At 42.2% G+C, this 21,866-nt stretch overlaps 1 protein-coding gene across 1 annotated transcript; it reads right to left on the minus strand.

Moving 5' to 3' along the window:
* Nucleotides 1-13,691: 13,691 nt before the first annotated feature.
* Nucleotides 13,692-18,069, minus strand: LOC307123459 (interferon-induced GTP-binding protein MxB-like). The gene is made up of 12 exons (XM_079811990.1): nucleotides 17,707-18,069; nucleotides 17,356-17,493; nucleotides 17,125-17,279; nucleotides 16,839-16,977; nucleotides 16,563-16,761; nucleotides 16,297-16,375; nucleotides 16,064-16,186; nucleotides 15,813-15,954; nucleotides 15,420-15,578; nucleotides 14,618-14,694; nucleotides 14,270-14,536; nucleotides 13,692-14,185 (listed from the first exon to the last, which is right to left on the minus strand). Exons 1-12 carry the CDS (start codon nucleotides 17,903-17,905, stop codon nucleotides 13,961-13,963), a joined length of 1,902 nt encoding a protein of 633 aa, XP_079668116.1. The 5' UTR covers nucleotides 17,906-18,069; the 3' UTR covers nucleotides 13,692-13,960.
* Between the last annotated feature and the right edge of the window lie 3,797 nt (nucleotides 18,070-21,866).

Consider the following 21,866-nt stretch of genomic DNA (forward strand, 5'->3'; position numbering starts at 1 on the left):
TCATCTGAAGCTGGAGGAAGCATTGTTGGTGGCAGATTCCTATAGCAATTCAGACTACCCCTTCACTGACACTATGGCAGCTTTAAACCAGCAGTACGGGCAACCACACCAACTCGCCCTTCAGCGTATTGCTGAATTGATGGACGGCCCCAACATTCAGAGTGGAGACATCAAGTCATTTAGGTTGTTCGCCCTGAACGTCAGATCACTGGTGAGCATGTTGGAGCAGCTCGGTTTAAAGGGGCAAGTTGAGCTGGACTGTGGTTCTCATGTCACCCGTCTACTGGGCAAGCTACCGCACGACCTGAGGTCCAGTTTCAGGCGCTACATCCACCCGCTCCGTATTCCTATCCCCACTCTTCTGGACCTGGCAGATTGGTTGGAATACGAGCTCCAGATCCAGGAGGATATAGCACAGTATCGCTTGAGAAAGGACACTGGATCTAAGCCCAAAGATATCAGGAGTACTGTCAAGTCGTCACCTAAGGCCTCAGTCCTCATGCTGGGGGCTGAACCTAAATCGATTAGGGAGTCGGCCAAATTCACCCCTCCAACCATTCTAGATGCAAAGAAGTTCTGCCCATTCTGTGAGAACTACAAGCACACTCTGAATAATTGCGCAAATTTCAAACTGCTCAGCGCCACCCAGAAACGTAACTGGATTCAGGACAACAACCGATGTTGGCGATGCGGCCGAGAACACAGATCAGCTGAATGTGATCTGAAGATGTGTTGTAAAACATGCAACAGCAGACACCTGCTTGCTCTGCACGATGTCAGCGAGAGAAGGCCTGACCAGGTGAAGTCTAGTGAAAGCAAACCTTTGTCCATACCAAGTGCAGACCAAGTGTTATACATTGGCAAGCCACCGCAGGGCCATCGTGTGCTTCTCAAGGTCAGTAAAGTTATCCTCCGCCATGGTGACCAAACTCTAGAGACATACGCTGTGCTAGACGACGGCTCCGAGCGCACCCTGCTCCTCCAACCGGCTGTCCAACAACTGGGACTTGAAGGCCAGCCCGAGGACTTGCCCCTGCGTACAGTTAGACAGGAGCTGCAGACGCTTCATGGGGCGGCTGTTTCATTTAGCATTTCTCCAGCCTGTTCTCCAGCCATGGTATACAACATCCAAGGAGCCTTTACCGCACCCAAGCTCGGGCTAGGCCAGCACACGTATCCCTTCAAAGCACTGCAGAGTAAATACAGACATTTGAAGAAACTTTCTATCCCTTCATTCAAGGACATTGTCCCACTACTGCTCATTGGCTCAGACCACCCTCATTTGGTGACTCCAGTTGAGCCAGTCATCTTTGGTCCCCCTGGTGCACCGGTTGCTGTCCGCACCCGTCTCGGATGGACGCTGCAAGGTCCAACCAATAATCTAAAGCAGTACCTAATCGAACAACGCTGTCTTTTCACCACCTTTGGGGCACCTCCGGCTGACATCTACCAGCATGTTGAGAGGCTGTGGCAGCTGGACGTCCTTCCATGGCGCAGCGAAAAGGCCAGTACGAGGTCACGGCAGGACAAGGAGGCCATTGAATGCTTGGATAAACAGACGGTGCGAGTACAGGTTAATGGTGTCCACCGCTATGCTACTCCTCTCCTCCGCGTGAAGAACTTTCCCCAGCTCTGCGCACCAAAGGAGGCAGTACTTCCTCAGCTTCGGAACACGGAAAGGCGGCTGGCGAAGAACCCTGAGATGGCCCAAGTTTATAACGCAGAGATCCAGAGACTTGAACAGGCTGGTTATGTAGCACAACTACCCCCTGGCACAGAGAACACCTCAAGCAGCTGGTACATCCCTCACCACATTGTCGAGCACAATGGCAAGCACAGAGTGGTTTTTAATTGCTCTTTCCAGTACAGCGCCGCTGACTTGAACAAACTCCTGCTCCCTGGTCCAACCCTAGGTCCATCACTCCTTTCAGTTCTCCTGCGATTCAGAGAACATTGTGTGGCCTTCAGCAGTGACATACGGGGGATGTTTCACCAGGTCAGGCTCCTTCCAGAGGATGAGCCTCTCCTCCGCTTCCTCTGGAGGGAGCTCAAGCGTGATGAACAACCTACAGTCTACCAGTGGAAGGTGCTTCCCTTCGGCACTACCTGTAGCCCCTGCTGTGCTACATATGCCCTACAGAAACACGTCACCGACCATACTCAGCCAGCTGATGCAGTGAGAGACTCTGTGTTAAGACATTTCTACGTGGATAACTGTCTACAAAGCGTGCCTACAGTTGAAGATGCCAAGCCCATCATTGACAAGCTGCAGACTCTCCTTGCCGAGGGAGGCTTTGAGCTACGCCAGTGGGCCAGTACACATCCAGACACCATCCGTCACCTCCCTGCTGAGGCAAGATCAGCTAGTGCTGAAAAGTGGATCGCCCAAGGTCACCCAGGCCAAGAAGAATCAGCCCTGGGCCTGCAGTGGGACTGTCGAGAGGACACTCTGTCCTTCAAGTGTCGAGAGGCTTTAGCCACTGAAGAAGTCGTCACTATGCGCTCCATCTATAAAGTGGTGGCAAGCCAATATGACCCCCTTGGCTTTCTAGTACCTTACACCACCAGAGCCAAAGTTGTCATCCAACACCTGTGGGACAAAAAGCGGGACTGGGACGACCCTGCTCTGCCAGATCACCTGCTAGCTGCATGGAGAGAGTGGGAGGACGAGTTACCTCATCTACAGAGCATAGCACTTCCGAGGTGTTACACTGGCCATGAGTTAGACTCTCCCACCTGTGAACGTGAGATCCACGTGTTCTGTGATGCCTCAGAGCGAGCCTATGGCTCTGTGGCATACCTCCGAACCGAGAATCCTCATGGAGTCGTCCAAGTAGCTTTCGTCACTGCAAGATCCAGAGTTGCTCCAAAAAGGCAGCAGTCAATCCCACGCCTGGAGTTATGCGCTGCTCTGACCGGAGCACAAATGGCTCAGATCCTCAAATCTGAACTCACACTGCACATCAAGCGGGTGGTGCTCTGGTCGGACTCTACCACCGTGCTCCAGTGGCTGCAGTCGGAGTCATGCCGATTCAAAGTGTTTGTTGGTACACGCGTGGCAGAGATCCAGGATCTCACTGAGGGCGATACATGGCGGTATGTGGATTCTGCGCAGAACCCTGCCGACGACATAACACGCGGCAAACCTCTCGACACATTGACACCAGACAGCCGCTGTGGGCAGGGCCCAACCTTCTTGTGTTGTGCCCCCGACAAATGGCCACAAAGTCCTCAGATCCAGAAAGAGGCAGAGCAGGGTGAAGAGCTCAAGAAACCTCATTTCTGCGGCCTCACCACTACCGCGCCAAGTCATCTCCCGGACGCTAAGCAGTTCTCGTCCTTCAGAGACCTCCTGACTGCCACAACAAAGACTCTACATGGGGCGGCCTCAGGCAACGTCACAAGCTACAGCCAAGCCCAGCTGGCTCTGCTACAACAGGTCCAACAAGACAGTTTTCCTATTGACTATGCCCAGCTGCAGTCAGGGAAACCAGTCGCCAAAAGCAGCAGACTTCTCAAGCTTGCACCAGAGTTCGACCACAGTGACAAGCTCATCCGTGTTGGTGGACGTCTGCGCCATAGTAATCAGCTGGAACCGGAAACTGTTCACCCGGTGGTGCTGGATGCCAAACACCCAGTCACGCAGCTGCTCATCCAAGAGTATGATTATCAGCTGCACCATTCAGGCCCAGAGAGGGTCTTCGCAGAGATGCGCCGCAAGTATTGGCTACCAGGAGGGCGAGAGGCTATCCGCCGCTTTCAGCGCAAGTGCCAAGAGTGTCAGAAATGGCGTGGAAAGCCACAAATCCCTAAAATGGCAGACCTGCCTCCATCCAGAGTCCGACTTTTCAAGCCAGCATTTTACTCAGCAGGAGTAGACTGCTTCGGGCCATACTCTGTGGCGATTGGAAGGAGGAGTGAAAAGCGCTGGGGAATAATCTTTAAATGCATGACCACCCGAGCCGTGCATATCGACCTGCTCTCCAGTTTGAATACCGACTCATTCCTCATGGCCCTGAGATGGTTCATCGCCCGCAGAGGAAAGCCGTTCGAGCTGATTTCAGACCAGGGGACTAACTTCAGAGGTGGTAATCGAGAACTCCGGGAAGCATTCGCTGACCTTGCTCCAGACATCAAAGCTCAACTCGCCTCTCAGCAAATCGACTGGAAGTTTAATCCACCTAACGCCCCCCACTTTGGCGGCTGCTGGGAGCGCGAGATACGCTCAGTAAAACAAGCCCTGCAAGTAACCCTTGGAGCCCAGCTTGTTACAGATGAAGTGTTGAGAACCCTACTAGTTGAGATTGAAGGGATTCTCAACTCCAAACCATTAGGTTACACATCTGCGGATGTTGCCGACCCTGATCCAATAACTCCCAACTCACTGCTCATTGGGCGGCCAGATGCCTCTCTCCCACAGGTGGTGTATCCTGACTCCGAGCTCCTGAGCAGTAGGTGTTGGCGCCATAGCCAGCTGTTGGCTGACCACTTCTGGAAACATTTTATCCGTTTCTATCTGCCCAGCCTCCAGGCCCGACAGAAGTGGAATGCTGAAAACCCAGACCTGCACATCGGCAAGACGGTCCTCATCATTGACCCTCAGCTCCCTCGCTCACTGTGGCCAGTGGGTACAGTGACCAGCGTCTTCCCCGGCCTCGACGGTAAAGTACGATCTGCTGAAGTGAAGGTGGGAGACCGGGCGTACACCCGCCCTGTGGCTCGACTCATCCAGCTTCCAGAGTTGTCAGACTGACCACTACTGGACGAGTGGGCGCCTTTTCTTCTTCTGCAGATTCCCTTCAGTAATCTGGGGGCGGCTGTAAAAAAGGCCCCCTTGTGGCCGCTAAGCATCAGACACTTTACTGTGACTCTCTCTCCCTCCTACTAGAAGACGCCTCGCTTCACCTGGACTATTAGCCAATCACAAGTGACTCAGGATCGCTGCACGCTGGTAGCATTCTGTCCGAGACTTTGCCAGTAGTTTAAATTAACCGCACGGACTTGCAACCCGCCTTGATACAACTGCTTTATTCTGTGTGCGTCTTTACAAGTAAGAATCAGTATTTTGTTGATCTTTTACTGTCATTGCTAAGGATAGATTGGTAGTGTTTTGTCTGTTTAGTGTTGCTAACTGTAAGCTCAGGCTTTCCTGCCCGGTTAGTCCTCGTATCGTGATACTTCTTTCTATCAATGTATAGGTTGCCACTCGGGCATTATTCTTTGGTTACACATTGTAGAATACCAGTTAAGCACCCTCTGCGCATAGTTTGCGGTGATATTCGCCTTCAATCTAGTTAATTGGTTATAGGGCACGCACCTCCCGCATGTACGCTGGTCGTCACGTGACACCTCTCTGAGCGGCCTGATGCAGTTATTTATATGACCAGCAGATGGAGCCATTGTATAGCGAATGGTTCATAATTACTCATTGTTATAGTTGTAGCTGCTTAGACCTACAGTACAGCCCTTTTCATTCTTTAATGCTAGTTTTGGCCATGTTAAAATATAATTGTATTTATTTCTGTTACATTATTAGAATAGGATGCAGTTAATACAAATAGAGGTTTGTTGCATGAGAACCATTCATTTGCATCCAACTAATTATGTTTGTTTTATTTTTTTATTTGTTCAGAACCACTCCTCACTGTACATATTCAGCCATGCAGTTGTGCATTCAATAAATACTTCCAATGAAGAAAATCTTGCGTGATTCTGACCGATCACCCGCTGTGAGCTCTACTTAACGATCCTCACACTCTCTGAATCAAAGAAGCCAGTCCTCTTCTACACTAAGGTCTCACGGTCCGACCCCTTGCTAATGCGCAAAATGGTTTACTCCATCTGCACGCATTTTGTTAATGCTAGTTAGTTGAGCATCCGGTGGAGCATACTTCTGCTGTAGAAATGTCTTTAGGCTTGTTTGAGATGAGCAAAATCTGCGCAGAACCGATCACCGGTGATCACAGAGATGCATGCCGGTTAGAAATGTGTCCGAACCTGGTCCGACTTGCTCTGATGTCATGCTGACGTGTTTCAAAAAACACTCGCGATGGCAAGGCGGATGTGTCGGATTCTGCAGTCGGGCGCAGTTGCTCTCCACTGACTACGCTGATCAAAAGCATGATGGGAAACGACTTGCTGACGACACAGCTTAATGCTTATTGGTTTAATTATCTTTTTTAAAATGTTTGATTTTAAAACTCTGATATCATGTTTTTATGTGTGAATATTCCCAAACTCTTAGACAGTGCGATCTCTCTGTGGGTTATGTGATTGTTGTCATATTTATAAAAACATATATAAAAACATGTATGTAATTAAAGTAAAAATGATTGATAAACACGTCTTTCGAATGGAAATAAATAAAAAAAACTTTGGGTGTCTTGCAATATTTATTTTCATATAAAAGTAACAACTTAAATTACATCCAGTTTATCAGCAACAAAGAGCACGAGTGTGAATCCCGCGATATCCGCCTTTGATCTCGCAGGTGTCTGATCAACTACGAGAAGAGAGAACTGTCCGTCTTGCCTGCACTTTTTTCACTCCACCCCTCACTGCAGTCGCCTATAGTCTCGGCTGAATTTCAGGCGAGGCGAGGTGCATCTCAAACAAGCCTATTCTCAAAAAAAGCCAAGTAAGAAGGAGAAGGAGAGAAAACAAAATGAGGGGAAACAATTGGTAACTGACTTCTTTTCAAAGAAAGGGGATCACAAACTAGAACACGAAATCTATAGTGCCCCCTATTAATCAGTTTCATTTTGATAAACATGACAATATAACATCACGACTACATGAAAGGAGGTTTTACTGTTATAAAAAACTGATTTTGTGCGCATTAGTGGAGCTGAAGGTTTTAGAATAAACATGAAACACATGTGATCACTGTCATGCGGTGAATCCGGGCAATCGTGGAACAGCTGTGTCGTCATCAGAGTCCGTGCAGCCTCGTGCAGTGGCTGTTGCATGCGGACTGTGGTCTCGAAATTTGGGCTGCGCGCGGACTGGGGCCGAAGTAATCCTGGGCATTTAGCCGACTGCTCTCGAATCGCACTTTGTTGGCATACGTCACTGTCACCTGCCGTCGGCGCTGCCTCAAGTCGGACAAAATTTCTGACCGGCATGCACTGCTTCAAGTCAGCCGCCGTTGGGTCTGCGCATCGCTGGGTGCAGTCGAACAAGCCTATTGTCTGAGCAGAACTTTTTTCTTGTGGGTGTCTGAGAACTATTGTGTGATTGGTCAGAATTTTAAAGTGGGCGGGGTTAATGCCGAGAAACGGAGATGTTCGGCATCTGCTTTTCTCGTGAAGTATGGAATGTACTGGCCAGAACTAACACATTTCTTTGTTCTTGCAGAGTATGTACCAAGCTTTAAGCTTGTAACATACTCTGCAAGAACAAAGAAATGTGTTCGTTTTCTCGAGGTGGCAAGAACAAGAACAAAGTTCGTTTTGGCCAGGACATTCCATACTTCACGAGAAAAGCAGGTGCCGAACATCTCCGTTTCTCTGCATTAACCCCGCTCACTTTAAAATTTTGACCAATCACACAATAGTTCGCGGACACCCACAAGAAAAAAATTCGGCTCAGACGATGTGTCGAAAACGAGCTGCGAGAACTCCCAAACCAGGGCTCCGAGAACAAAATTACATCATTTTGTTCTCGCAGCCCTGGGAGCGAGAACTTTTTTCTCTGTTCTTGTGGAGTATGTAGCGGCCTTTAGTCTGGTCTGCCTCAGGCCTAATGGCGCTCGTCAGTGTCAAAATGATTGAGATGGCCAATCAAATCAAAGTAGGCGGGGTTTACGTTCTCTTTTGGCTCATGCACAGTCTTCACACAAACGAGTGCATCAATCTTGCAGATACTCTATTCTTTCCGGTGAAATCATAAAACAAAATACACACAAAGTGTCACCCCCCTCTTAATATACAATCATTGAACATTGATTTTAATGAAGAAAAAATCTATAAGAGGGCGGATTAGAACCTGTAACCTTTGACACGGTTTACAAAGACAACTTAAGTAATAGCAGCGGATTTATGTACTCATTCACTAACGGGAAGAATCTCGAGACTAACGATATTTGACGCAAATTAATTAATTAATTTGTTACATTTATATAGCGCTTTATATAGCTAGGCACTCAAAACGCATTACATAGAAGGGGGGAATCTCCTCAACCACCACCAATGTGCAGCATCCACCTGGATGATGCGACCGCAGCCATATTGTGCCAGAACACCCACCACACACACCAGCTTATTGGTGGAGAGGAGACAGAGTGATGAAGGCAATCATATATATGGGGATGAATAGGAGGCCATGATGGACAGGGGCCAATGGGCAAATTTGGCCAGGATGCCGGGGTTACACCCCTACTCTTTATCAAAGGACATCCTGGGATTTTTAATGACCACAGAGAGTCAGGACCTCGGTTTAACGTCTCATCCGAAGGACAGAAGAAATTAATGCAAATATTATTTGCAAATAGTCCCAAAATGATTATTTCCCAACTAGAATTAGACCTAGTTTTCCGTTCACTGTTCTGTTTCGTTATGCTTTACAAAAAAAATAAAAAATTGCCCCCAACCTTTAAATGTAAAATCCAAATATTGTAATGTAAATAGTACTTTTTCCTGAATTTAATGCTATTTATTTCTTTCTTTTACCTGAAAAGACCAGAAGGGCCTTTCGGACTCAGTCAGCCCTTTCTTGTTAGTTGAGAAGTAAACGGAGAAGACCGAAAGCTGCAACAGCAAATATTTGCAATGGTAAGTATGTGTTGGTTTGAACCCTAAATCGCCTGAAATAAGGTTTAATTTTTTTAAACTTTATTGTGTCTTAAAAACGGTGGTTGCTAACAAGTTGCTAAAAGGGACTACATCCTTTGGCGGGGACTTTAAACGTCATCGTGACAAACAGGAAATCTTTCACTAGCCCGCGTTTCAGCCTCACATATGAAGAACTTATGTGGCGTGAATAAATCGCGCTATTCGTGCGAAGTTGGATGCTTGAACATTTTGAGTTTACTCGCTTCATTCGCGCGTGACATTCACTGCACAACAGACGCGAATTCGCCTCATAGGAGGAGCTTCTGTCAGCGGCTCGTCTCGTTGAGAAATGACTGACTGATTTACACGTCTTTTTGTGTTAAAATCTACTGTTAATGTGTGACAAAACGTAGTTTTAAGACTTTTTCAGTCGATAATGTAGTTGTTTAAAGCTCAAATCTGTGGTTTATTTATAAGAAGAGTGCCTATTTTAACATTTTATCTGGTGTTATCGGAGTTGTGAGCTCCAGTGGGTCAGCGGCGCTCCGCGCTTGTTTACCCGGCGAGAGTAGACTTTCCTCGGCTAGTCCTTCTGCCGTCTGCCGCTGGCTCTGATGTCTCTGTGGCGTCTCCAGCTATAATTAGTCTTGTGGAGATTTAACGGCCCATATTTGCTCTCATGGATCTATAATTTGTTCCCTGGCAAATCGTTTAGGCTGAGGGCAAAGTGAAGTTTCATTACTTGTTTATTTTTAGGCTATAACTGTACGTTGCAGTTGTAACGTTAGCCGACTAGCACTGACTGAATGTTTGACTGAATTGTTTGCTTTATTTAATGTATAGCTTATTATACCTTTTACTTATACTTTTGTGTTATTGATCATACATAAACTTGCATTTAACAAAAAGGGACTGGGTTGTGTTTCATGTCATTTAATGTTATCACAGTGATAATCATATTGTCTGAAAAAACATTAACAAAAGATAAATCTCAGAGAGGCACGCATAAACAAAATTAGTTTCTAACATTTTTGGAAAAAACGAATGGGCAATATTTCTCATGAAAAAGTGGATAAGTGTTCATACACAGCGCAGATCATAATGAGCGAGCGTGCTTTTAAATAAAGTTTGAGGAAGCTTGATGATGACGTTGATCCGCGACCATGGTGTGCTGTAGTCCGTTTATAGCCTACCGTTAGCATTTTATATCTGACGGCTTTATTTAGGCTTCAAAATTTATACATTTTGGATTAATTTGTAAGATTATCTTGATAGACAAAACGTGTAAGGGTCATAACTCTTTGTTGAACACAGATCTTATTTTTTGCTATTTTCCAAAATTCTATGGGGAAAATGCATGGCCTTTCGATCGAGGGAACCCATGCGCCGCTAACTTCCGGGTTGGCCTACAAAGTGACGTCATAACTTCGGCCCTCCCATCACTTTTACTTATTTTCACCTATCTTGCTCCATTAAACCCTTGTGCAGCAGGTGCATAAATACACTTACTTTGTTTTTGCTTACTCCATGTAGTTCTGAGGGCTGAGGTGCATATTTTGATTTTCTCAGTGTGTGTGTACAAAGTACCCCCCCCCCCCCCCACACACACACACACACTCACAGTAATATGCTGTTATACTCTATAAAAGTCTATAGAAAAGCCAGAAACTAAGCTTTTTTGTTTTTCTTTTCACTGTCTTTTCTAAAGGGTTAATGGTGCCACCTGCTTATCAACTGTAAAAAATACAAATTGTACCTCTTTTCATCAGGGAAAACCATCAACAATCAAAAATGCATGAGTATATATGGTCATGGCTTTGCAATCAAAAAATGTGGTTATAATGGAAGTCAATGGGGCAAAAACAGCCACGAGGAGTAAATGAGGGAGAAAAATTTAATATCTAATGCTGCACAAAAACTAACAATGCATCAAAGCCAATGTTGTTTCTGATCTTTGACATGTCCAAGACTGTGATAAAAGGGAAAAAAAATCCAGTCAACAATTACATTTTATATTGAAAATAAGTCATTTTGTGTTTTATTTTTCCCCAAATCAGTGACATAATTTATGAAATTGGCAATTAAAGAGTTAAAATCCTGATTTAAAAAACATTTAGTAGTTTGGATCAGGACTGAGGTTGATTAATAGATTAATGCAAAACAATAAAATATATATATATATATATATTTGATACATTTTTACAGCAGTTTAATTTAGTGGCTGTTTTCAGCCACGAGGGTAACGAAGGGTAGTGAATTTGCCCACAGTGTATCGTTGCGTTTGCAAAAATTTTCAAAGCATTTTCCCAAAATATGTGTAAAAATAATATTTGTCACCAAAAATCATTCCATTTGCTGGAACACAGAGAAAGTTATGGCCAAATTAAGACTCAAAAACACCCCATAGTGGATGAAAACGTACCCATGCATAAGGGTTAATATTTCCACCATGTAGGTTATACATGCATCTCTTTGCATCTTTTTAGATAAAGACAACAATAGTACTGTGTTACCAAATAAACATTACTATATACACTGATCCTGAACCGCAGATTTAACAGAAGAATGAAAGAAAATCTCTTTTATATCTCGCTTAATTACAGACTGCATAGTACACAAAATAAACATGTTTCTAATAGACCACCATCTTCTCTTTAATTTTAAAAACATCATCCGGTGTCATGACGAATCGGGTCCTCCCTCGAAATTGGGTCTCCATCAACTATTAGTTAATGATTATACATTCAAACAATAAATGTATAATATGTAGGCCTATGTGCATTATAAAACAAATTGAACTTTTTTTCACTTGATAAACTGTTAGTTAATTAAATAACAGGAGATAAGAAAGTTTATTCAATTGGCATGTGGATGTTCTCTTTTATTCTGGACGACAAGGGCAGTGACTGTAACATTGAGCGTATTTTGCAGTATTAAACATGTATTTATACAGATTTGATCAGGATCTGAAAATTCTTCAAAAAGAACACAAAGAATGGCCTTCTCAGCTACCATATTTGCAACTCTTGCTTCATCAGAACAGGGTGTTCAACGCAGCACCGTTTCCGTTTAAAAAACGTTTTGTCTCCCCTGACCTGTAATTTGGGCCTAATGGATGAAGAATATCCAACCACACCCTAACCCTACCCATAACTCTATCCCTCCACCAGTTAGATGACCAGAGAGGTGGAGCTGGACGTCATTTGACTCTGCAGTGAGCACCACTTAAATGGAATCACTTGGGGTCCTAATGGAGAACCGATTTTGAGGAGACCCTGATTCGTCACCAAGTAAACATGCCATCTTGTGCCCATAGCACTGATCTATATAAATGATGTCATGATGCATCATCTAGCCAATCAAGATGCCACTTAAGGAGCAACCAAAGATGAACATAACCAATGTCCATCACATATGCAGATTAATATCTAAAAGTAGTGATGGGCGCTTTGTTTAACTTTTGCTAAACAATATAGTTGTTTCGAACCTACGTCCCTGTAATGCTTAGTTCCAGTTCAAACTGATTTCTATGATATCTGAAATATCCTCTAGAGGGGGGTGTTTATCCATATTCAGATTTCAGAGATGATTAGGTGAACAGAGCAGCACTTTCTGAATAGCAGGTCTTCTGACAATGACAGTTCAATCCCCCATCCCACAATAAGTAATCTTTAGTTTTAACACAAAGAGCTACATGCTGTATTATGTATGTGTTGTGACCTGTGAAAAGAAAATGCATTAACCAGCCTGTCATTTGTACTATTGGAAGTCCTAGAACAGCTGAAATTATTTTATTTACGCTAGCTCATTTTGGCAAGTGCACTTCTTTCATCGCACAGGTTACATCATTTTGTGTAAAATTGGTGAAAAAGGACAGGAATTCAACTGTCAATAATTTCAAAATATGTTTTCGTGAATCGGTTAAAGCAGTTTATGCTGTTTGTTTACTAAAACTTGATTCAATTCATTTTGTGCTTTCTTTTGGACCATTCTTCTGAAAACCAATAAGACGCAAGTACAAGTAGGCTAATACACAGAGCTCTGCTCAAGCCTTGAAGGACTGTTATTATCACTGGCAGTTTGACCAGTGTTCATTGACCAGAACACATTTTCAGAGACATTGATGTTGTAAGTACTGTTATAAATGAGCTTTTAAAATATTTATTCTGTGTTAGATATTTCCCATTACATCTAGTGTGTTGAAGATACATTATTGTGACCTCATTTGATTGTGACTTTATACATTAGCTGGTTCTCCAAGCCCATGCTGTGGTTAAAAATGCCTTCCCGTGTAAGGTGCGAACTACAGCAGAGAAAATTAGCATAATATGTATTGCTGTACAATGGTATTTGCCGCACCCATTATCATTTGCCTATATATAGTTGTTCTCCAGAGAAGGAATGTATTGGTCCAGTAATTTAGGATGGTTTAAGTCTCTGTAGTTTATAAATCACTAATAAATTAAAGATATTTGGTCACTCTAAGGATCCGAAGGATCTTTTTTTCTATATGTTATAATCAGTGTGGTATTTGTCATTTACTCATCCTCATTTTGTTCCAAACCTGCATGAAGTTTTCTTCTGTGACTTTTAATTTTTGGGTGAACTTGTTTTAATAAAGATAATAAAGACAGTGGACAACCACTTTAAACCCCAGAACTCCTATTTAATAGGAAGAATAATAGTATTTGAAAGAATATCTGTTGCAATATTCCTGCTTAAGAATTTATCAATAGACTACAAGAACTTTATACAGTTTCTGACATTTTGTTTGTAATAGATCGACAAGTCTTCTGTAAATCAACAATTACATTAAACTATAATTCTGGAATTTTGAGGTGCCATGAAGTTTCGTTTTTTTGGAAATAAAAGTTCTGACGCTTCACCAATAGATACTCCGATATGACACTACAACGTCCTGCATGACCCAAACGTAGTACACAACTTTATTGACATTGAACAATAGTAACAAAAGTTTTGCATAAAGAGGCACTTCAGAGGCTAAAAGTAGCTTCACCAATATTTATATTATTAAAAGATTGAAACGGGGGGGGGGGGGGGGGCAGCCTCTGTTTCTTTATAAAGTGCTCAATTTCTATTTCTCCATTTTTACATTCTTTGCTGCTAACGCTGCTCATGTTCTTCACTACCAGCATATGATTGCAATCAACTATATTATGAAGTGAATCCTAAAAGCTAACCAAGAGGCTGCGTGCTTTCATCAGACGTTTCTGGCGGCTCAGTAAGCTCTCACGCTTTAGGCCAATGTCAAAGTCCTCTTTAAGCAGGTTGTCCACACCGTCTTTATCTTGCAGCAACTGCAACATGCTCCTTTGCAGCTCAATAGCTGCTTCCTGGAGCAACATGTAGCGGATCACCATTGGGATCTGGTCAGCCAGACGCTTGCTTGCAATCTGTTAAGATAGATAAGACAGCATCTCAGATATATATTACAATTTGAGCTACCTCTGATGGCACAGAAAGCTTGGCACGCTTACCGAGTAGTAGGACTTAAGGTGCAAACTCATCTCGCGCAAGGTGGCATGACTGCCTGTGCTAATCCCTATGCAATTAAAACTTTCAGTAGTGTCTTCGTCGTCTTCGTTGTATTCGTCGTCTTCCAGCTTTTCCTTTTCCTTTGCATGCCGCAGGCTCTCGCTGTATGTGCCATCTTGACTGTAAACAATGAGCTCCATCTTGAACTGGGTCCTCAGCATGGATTCTGCCAGGGATTCTTTATCCAGCTTGATGGCTTCGATCTTAGTCTTAGACAGTATTAAACATTTTTTTACTGAAAACGTATTTTTTTGTGTATTGACAAAAACATTGGCTTTCAAAAAAAGTACCTTTGCTATTTTCAGAAGATTAGGGAATCCAATGAAGCTAGACTGGGCCAGTTGGATGAACTTCCTTCTAACCACATCTATATAAACACAAACACAATTTAACTGTTAATATAGCTTCTTCACCAAACTTTTAGCTCGCAGGCTTGATTGTCCAGTGAATCCATGTGTCAGGAGAAACTGCACTGAGCTAAGCCACCTTTATCCAAAGCAAGGATTTTTGTTTTTTGTAAATCTACCTGTAGCAACTTAAGGTTACATGCCTTACTCAAGAACATAATGTTGAATTAATCGGTCGCCTTTCACTGTGAACTTAAACTGTATTGGATGAACTGGAAAGTTGTGGTACAAATGGATTTACGCATCCTGGTTTGTGGTTTTCATGGCAATTCTAAGATTCCACCAGTTTTAGAATGACAAACGGCCTGTGCACAAAGCAAGATTTTCATTTCATTTTCAAAAAACATCTAAAGACACATATTTTCCAGCAGCACCTGACCAATCAAGAATAGCACTTATCTCTCTATTCTTTTTCTGTTTGTCTATTTAAGAAAAGAAAAAAAACTGTCCTATGTGTTCTGTGCTAGATTAACTGAGACTTGTTACAGCACTTTCATATTGTTGCCCTTGACTGTTCTAGTTGCTTCTATTGCACTCATTTGCATGTCACTTTGGATAAAAGCATCTGCTAAATGTAAATGTAAGATCCATACGAAAATATTCAACACATAAGTAAAAAAAAATTTTAATTTAAATATGCATAAACAAAGTGGGTGGGATTTGAAATATACAGCACAACACAAACCAGAGATGGTCTTCAGTGTCTTTAAGGCAGGTTCCTCCATCAGCTTGATCTGATCCCTAACAAGTCCCTCAAAGGTCTTGTAATTGATGAATCCTGGAAGCTCTCTTCCCCGATACTTGGCTTCATAGTTATCAACTTCATTCTCAATCTTCCTGTTGACTGCAAAGGATTAATGTCAGGAACAATGTCAGAAGGCACTCTTATATTTACATTGCCACAGAAGTCTTATCTTAAAGAGTCTTTTAGTAAAAAGTTACTTAGATTAAGTTAGCACTTTAGGTTGGTAATTTACTGATTGAAACTGATAAAGAGGGATAAAACAGATGTGAATATGGTTCAAGTATTTTTAAACAAACAACAACAAAAGCAACAGTACATATATACTTCACTCACAGGAATATCCTGAATTATCCAAGAAGTGATTCCATTTAGCAAATTCTACACGAAGTTCTGGAAAAATCAGTAGATCTGATCCACATTTGACCTCTTCCCCAGTGGTCAGATTGAGGGTGTCATGTGTGAAAGATGTAACTTTCTAAATTCAGTGATAAAATGTTAAAGAACTTTGTTACTCACTGATATTAATATGCCTTAATATTTACACTTTGATATAGTAGCTGTGTAGATTTCAAGGCTGTACTCACATCGATGAGAAAGTTCAGTCTTTCTGCAGGGTCTGACGGGGGTCCGTTGCCATAGGCCTCCAGTTCCTTCTGTGTTTCTGCGAGCTTCGTCTCGATTTGCTCTTCTAACCGAGGCAGGGATCTCTACACAGCAATTATGAAAATGAGCTATGTTTATGAGTCTATTTTGAGTATGAGTATGTTTATGAGTCTATAAGTCTCTAGACCTATTTTGTTAATACATATTATTTCACCTGAATGTGATGAACTAACTCAATTGTTAGTTTCTCAGCCAACTTAGGAATAGTAGCAAAACCTTCTTCATAGAGTTTGCTGGGTAAAAAAAAACCACACACACAAATGCATCAAGTGACCTGTAACTGAACAGCCCTGATTTACAAAAATCCTAAATAACAGGTACTAATCTGCATGTGCACTTCGTGGGCATACTGCAGGTGATTCACCAAGAAAAGTTGAAATCTCAGTAAATAACTAAATGTTGTGACCATTCATCACCCACCTGAAATGAGGGTGGTCTTTGAAGAAGGCAGTCTCTGTTACTGTGGCCTCATTAAGAGTGACCTGATCTATAATCTCTTTTTGTCCCCTGCACCTTACAATCATGTAGCCTTTAGTAAGGTGAACGACCTCATTGTGCACAATGTCTACCACTGTCCCTTCAGTGCCCTTATCCACCAGGTCAGGCTTCGTTAAGATGCCTGTAGTAGACAAACGATAGTTATACAGAGTCCAATTCAGTTTGATTTAGCATTGAAATGCAATGTGTAATGCACACCTAAAGTCCTTTCTCCCTCAGGGTCCTCCCCCTGGGCCATCTGCAATGCTTCTGTGGTCGCGATGTCAACGTTGCAAGGCACCACAACCAGGTTGATTGTTTCTTGCTTTGAAACAAACTTCTTGATCAGTCTCTTAATCTAGAAGAAAGGCATTTGATTAATGTCCCTGTGTCTTTAAACAGACCAAACAGACAATGGTCTTTCCAACAAAACATCATATGAAAAATATAGTGAATGTAAAAAAGGCATAAACTAAAAAGAACATCATGAGAACGTTAAATTTACCTGATCTCCAATATTTTCAGGTTGACCCTTGACAGCCACTCGTGCAATCCCAGGGAGGTCAATGAGTGTGAGGTCAGGAACATTGGCAGAGGTGATTTTCAGACTGATGAGTTCATCACTAATACCAACGCCTACTCCAGCCATCTTATTCTGGGCTACAAACATAATTAGATATTGTTGAAATGTTGACTTAGAGAGACCTCTGAATACATTCAAGCAAGCATCTTCTACCTTCCCGAATCTTTTTCTCCACTTCTGCTGGTTCATCAATGTCTTCCTCATGGTTATCGTAACTGATTTTTCCATGCCATTTGTCCTCGCCTTTAGTTCTTATCATCTTGATCTCAAGTGGGCATCGTGTAACAATTCCTGTACAGAATAGTGAAGGCCAGAAAGTTTTATTATGGATGTTCTTCAAAGATCCTTACATGTAAATTATAATTACCATCACTTGGCCATATTCGTTGGCAAGACTGTAGTTAATCACATAAAAGTAGCCTACATACCCACATTATATATTTCCATTTTAATTTTATATACGAAGGCTATATTTAATATTTTAATTGTATATGTTGTCCTTACCACTTCCCCTGGGTAACGCGACTCCTGACAGCGCTTCCAGAACAGAACTCTTTCCTGAGCTTTGGTCTCCGATGACGGCGATGGCAGGCAACGCCAGGTCCTTCTCGACTCCTAAAGACCGTAAATTGTCGATAGTGTCGATGCAAGGGCGGATTTTTTCCTCGTATTGCTGGCTGAACGTGTAACTCATTTTCTCCATCCTTAAACAACGTCAGAAATGTCAAAATAACAAAGATAAATGCTTCACGGCGATGTCAGGCGCGGTCTATTCGCGCACTCCTCCAATCGTCTCAGAGTGATGCTGTTTCTTTGCCGGTAAAGTGAATCCTAGAGCGGTTTTATACGTTGCTAAGATTCATTTCCTGGGAATCAAAATAGTTTCGTTTCATCCTCTGAAGTAGGCTACTGTTTCATTGTTCAATTTCAATAGGCTACATTAAAAAAATAAAATAAAAAAAGGTGTATATGTGGTAGGCTATTGACAAGTGTAAGGGAAATTTATTAGGGAAAAGGAATTTGTTTACATGTAGCCTATGGCTACCACACTGAGGGGGACAAGGACGTTTTGAATTGAGAATATGCATTTGCGTGAATAATGTGTGTAAAATAAATAGTAAAATAACCATTACGTTTTTTTTTTAAATAGGCCTATTATGGATAAATATACCTAAATGTGTACATATTTTAATGCAAATATTATTTGTAAATAGTTCAAATCATTGAATTATTATTTCGCAACTAGATTAAGAATGTATTTCCGTGCCCATAACAGGGGTTACGCCCGTTTCACGCCCGTTTCATACATACTCCGTCTGCAGTGCGTATGCGGTGCGTGTTGCGGTGTGTATGCGGTGCAGGAGCAGCACGTGCTGTTGTGCTTTCATATATGCTGCGTTTGCAGCACGCAACTGATCCGCGGTTGTAGGCTATACCACAAACACAGCATTTATTCTTTATTTTTTATTTCAAATCCAAAAGTTGTTACTGAACATGGCTTGTCAGAATTGCAATTATCTTTGTTTACACTTTCATAGATGTTTAAACGTAGGCCTAGTTGTAGGCTGCTTTTAAACAACGTTTTATTCAATTAATTATTTATATTTATAGCCTATAGATTTAGCTCACACAAGTGTCAAAACATTTAAATATAACTTATAGCCTATAAACATTTTAAATTAGAAACGTACAATAGGCTATGCAAAAACTGCCGACTTTCGTCTTTTCTTTCGTTTTTAAACCCTTTTAAAAGCAGGTCATAAAGACCTTTGTTTTTCCCCCTCCAGGAACGTATGTGCTCTCCATTATTTCAATTTTTTTTAACCTAAATGCCAGGTACGTGTCGTTTCCTTGCTTTACCCGAGAAAAAAAAGCCATGTGTTGACTTTGAAACAGAGTATATTTTAAATTATATGCATCTGTGGTAAAATTACTAGATTTTCGCGTCAGTACATGTTTATTTTAAAGCGAACAATGTTCTGTCACTTTAATTCCGCAGTGCAGCACAGCAAAAAATAGACTCGGTACGGAAACGATCGCCGGACTGCTGCAGACGCAACGCACCTGGAACGGACTGCGCAGTGTGAAAGCTGTAATCCGTTAACATGGGTGGGTACGGAAAAAAATACGCACCGCATACGCACTGCAAACGGAGTATGTGTGAAAACACCTTACCTGGCATTTAGGTTAAAAAAATTGAAATAAGGAAGAGCTAGCTGTCTCACTCCTCCATAGGCTTTCAGAGGGAATGAAACTTGATGGCCCAGAATAGTAAGTAAAAACGTCATTTAAGGAGTCCAAATGACTACAGTGGCTCTGTATTTAGTCTATCATGCGACGAAAATACTTTTTGAGCGGAAAAAACACCAAAAATAACGACTTTATACCACTATTATAGAGTGCCGAAGTAATGACGTCACTTTGTAGGCCAACCCGGAAGTTAGCGGCGCATGGGTTCCCTCGATCAAAAAGCCATACATTTTCCCCATAGACTTTTGGAAAATCGCAAAAAATAAGATCTGTGTTCAACAAAGAGTAATGACCCTTACACGTTTTGTCTACCAAGATAATCTTTACAAGTTAATCCAAAATGTATACATTTTGAAGCCCAAATAAAGCCGTCAGATATAAAATGCTAACGGTAGGCTATAAACGGACTACAGCACACCATGGTCGCGGATCAACGTCATCATCAAGCTTCCTCAAACTTTATTTAAAAGCACGCTCGCTCATTATGATCTGCGCTGTGTATGAACACTTATCCACTTTTTCATGAGAAATATTGCCCATTCGTTTTTTCCAAAAATGTTAGAAACTAATTTTGTTTATGCGTGCCTCTCTGAGATTTATCTTTTGTTAATGTTTTTTCAGACAATATGATTATCACTGTGATAACATTAAATGACATGAAACACAACCCAGTCTCTTTTTGTTAAATGCAAGTTTATGTATGATCAATAATACAAAACGTATAATAAGCTACACATGAAATAAAGCAAACAATTCAGTCAAACATTCAAAGTCAGTGCTAGTCGGCAAACTTACAACGGTAACGTACAGTTATAGCCTAAAAATAAACAAGTAATGAAACTTATCTTTGCACTCAGCCTAAACGATTTGCCAGGGAACAAATTATAGATCCATGAGAGCAAATATGGGCCGTTAAATCTCCACAAGACTAATTATAGCTGGAGACGCCACAGAGACATCAGAGCCAGCGGCAGACGGCAGAAGGACTAGCCGAGGAAAGTCAACTCTCGCCGGCTAAACAAGCGCTGACCGCCGCTGACTCACTGGAGCTCACAACTCCGATAACACCAGATAAAATGTTTAAATAGGCACTCTTCTTATAAATAAACCACAGATTTGAGCTTTAAACAACTACATTATCGACTGAAAAAGTCTTAAAACTAAGTTGTCACACATTAACAGTAGATTTTAACTCAAAAAGACGTGTAAACACAGCCCATGTCAGCCATTTCTCAACGAGACAAACATGTGAAGAGAGTAAACTCCAAATGTTCAAGCATCCAACTTTGCGCGAATAGCGCGATTTATTCACGCCACATAAGTTCTTCATAAGGCTGAAACGCGGGCTAGTGAAAGATTGCCTGTTTGTCACGATGACGTCTAAAGTCCCCGCCAAAGGATGTAGTCCCTTTTAGCAACTTGTTAGCAACCATCGTTTTTAAGACACAATAAAGTCTTAAAAAATCACAAGCAGGTTATAACTAGTGTGTTTTATGTCATAGATTAAAACGTGAAAATATATAGAGGCTTTGTTAACCACAGACCTTATTTCAGGCGATTTAGCAAAAACCCATTCAAAAAACCCATAGACTTTAGGGCGAGGGAACCCATAGGGCTAAAATGCTAACTCACTTCCGCGTTTTGGCCTACAAAGTGACGTCATTACTTCGGCACTCTATTGTTGTTAAATTTGAGCCTCTGACGAGAGTTTGCGGGAGGGCCACGACGCATGCGCGAGAACTGAGATTAACCCTACTCCGAAAGAGTGAGCAGCCAGTAACAAGTAGTAGTAGAAGAAGAACGCCGTAATCTCAGTTCTCGCGCATGCTTCGTGGTACTCCCGCAAACTCTCGTCAGAGGCTCAAATTGAGAGGAGTGGAGGCTATGGAGGAGTGAGACAGCTCTCAGATTTCATCAAAAATATACTAAATTATGTTCCGAAGATGAACGAAGGTCTTACATGGTTGGAACAACATGAGGGTGAGTAATTACTGACAGAATTTTCATTTTTGGGTGAACTAACCCTTTAACAATGAAAATGCATAGGCCTATTTTTTAATTTTTTTCTCTATTAAAGAGAACTTGATTGCTTTTGGTACTTGAGACTTTATTGATTATTTTGTTTCAATAATGAGGTTAAGAATACGCTACAAGTTACTTAAATATAAAATGCTGCGGATTATATATCATAGTGAAATACTGTATAAAGACAACTTCCTTTTTGACCACGTCTTCCCTCAGGGAGAGTGCATGTTTTCTTGCATGGCTGAATGTTGGACTTGTGAATAATCACGTTGTTTGCATCCCTGCCCAAACTGATTTGCCGATATCCAAATGCGAACAGTGAAAGGGATTTGGCGAGCCACTCGCTGTGAAGCGGGAAGTGACCAGCCGGCACCGGCATATTTCTGCTG

This window comes from Gobio gobio (assembly GCF_949357685.1).
Source record: "Gobio gobio genome assembly, chromosome: 3".
Lineage (NCBI taxonomy): Eukaryota > Metazoa > Chordata > Actinopteri > Cypriniformes > Gobionidae > Gobio > Gobio gobio.

What these genes read in the sequence shown, in the direction of transcription:
- LOC307123459 (XM_079811990.1), bottom strand. Translation starts at nt 17,905, where the DNA reads ATGGAGAAAATGAGTTACACGTTCAGCCAGCAATACGAGGAAAAAATC. An exon ending in AAAGACCACCCTCATTTCAG is followed by an intron (nt 16,376 to 16,562) that starts GTGGGTGATGAA and finishes TTTTTTACCCAG; the next exon opens with CAAACTCTATGAAGAAGGTT. An exon ending in ACCTTAAGTCCTACTACTCG is followed by an intron (nt 14,186 to 14,269) that starts GTAAGCGTGCCA and finishes CTATCTTAACAG; the next exon opens with ATTGCAAGCAAGCGTCTGGC.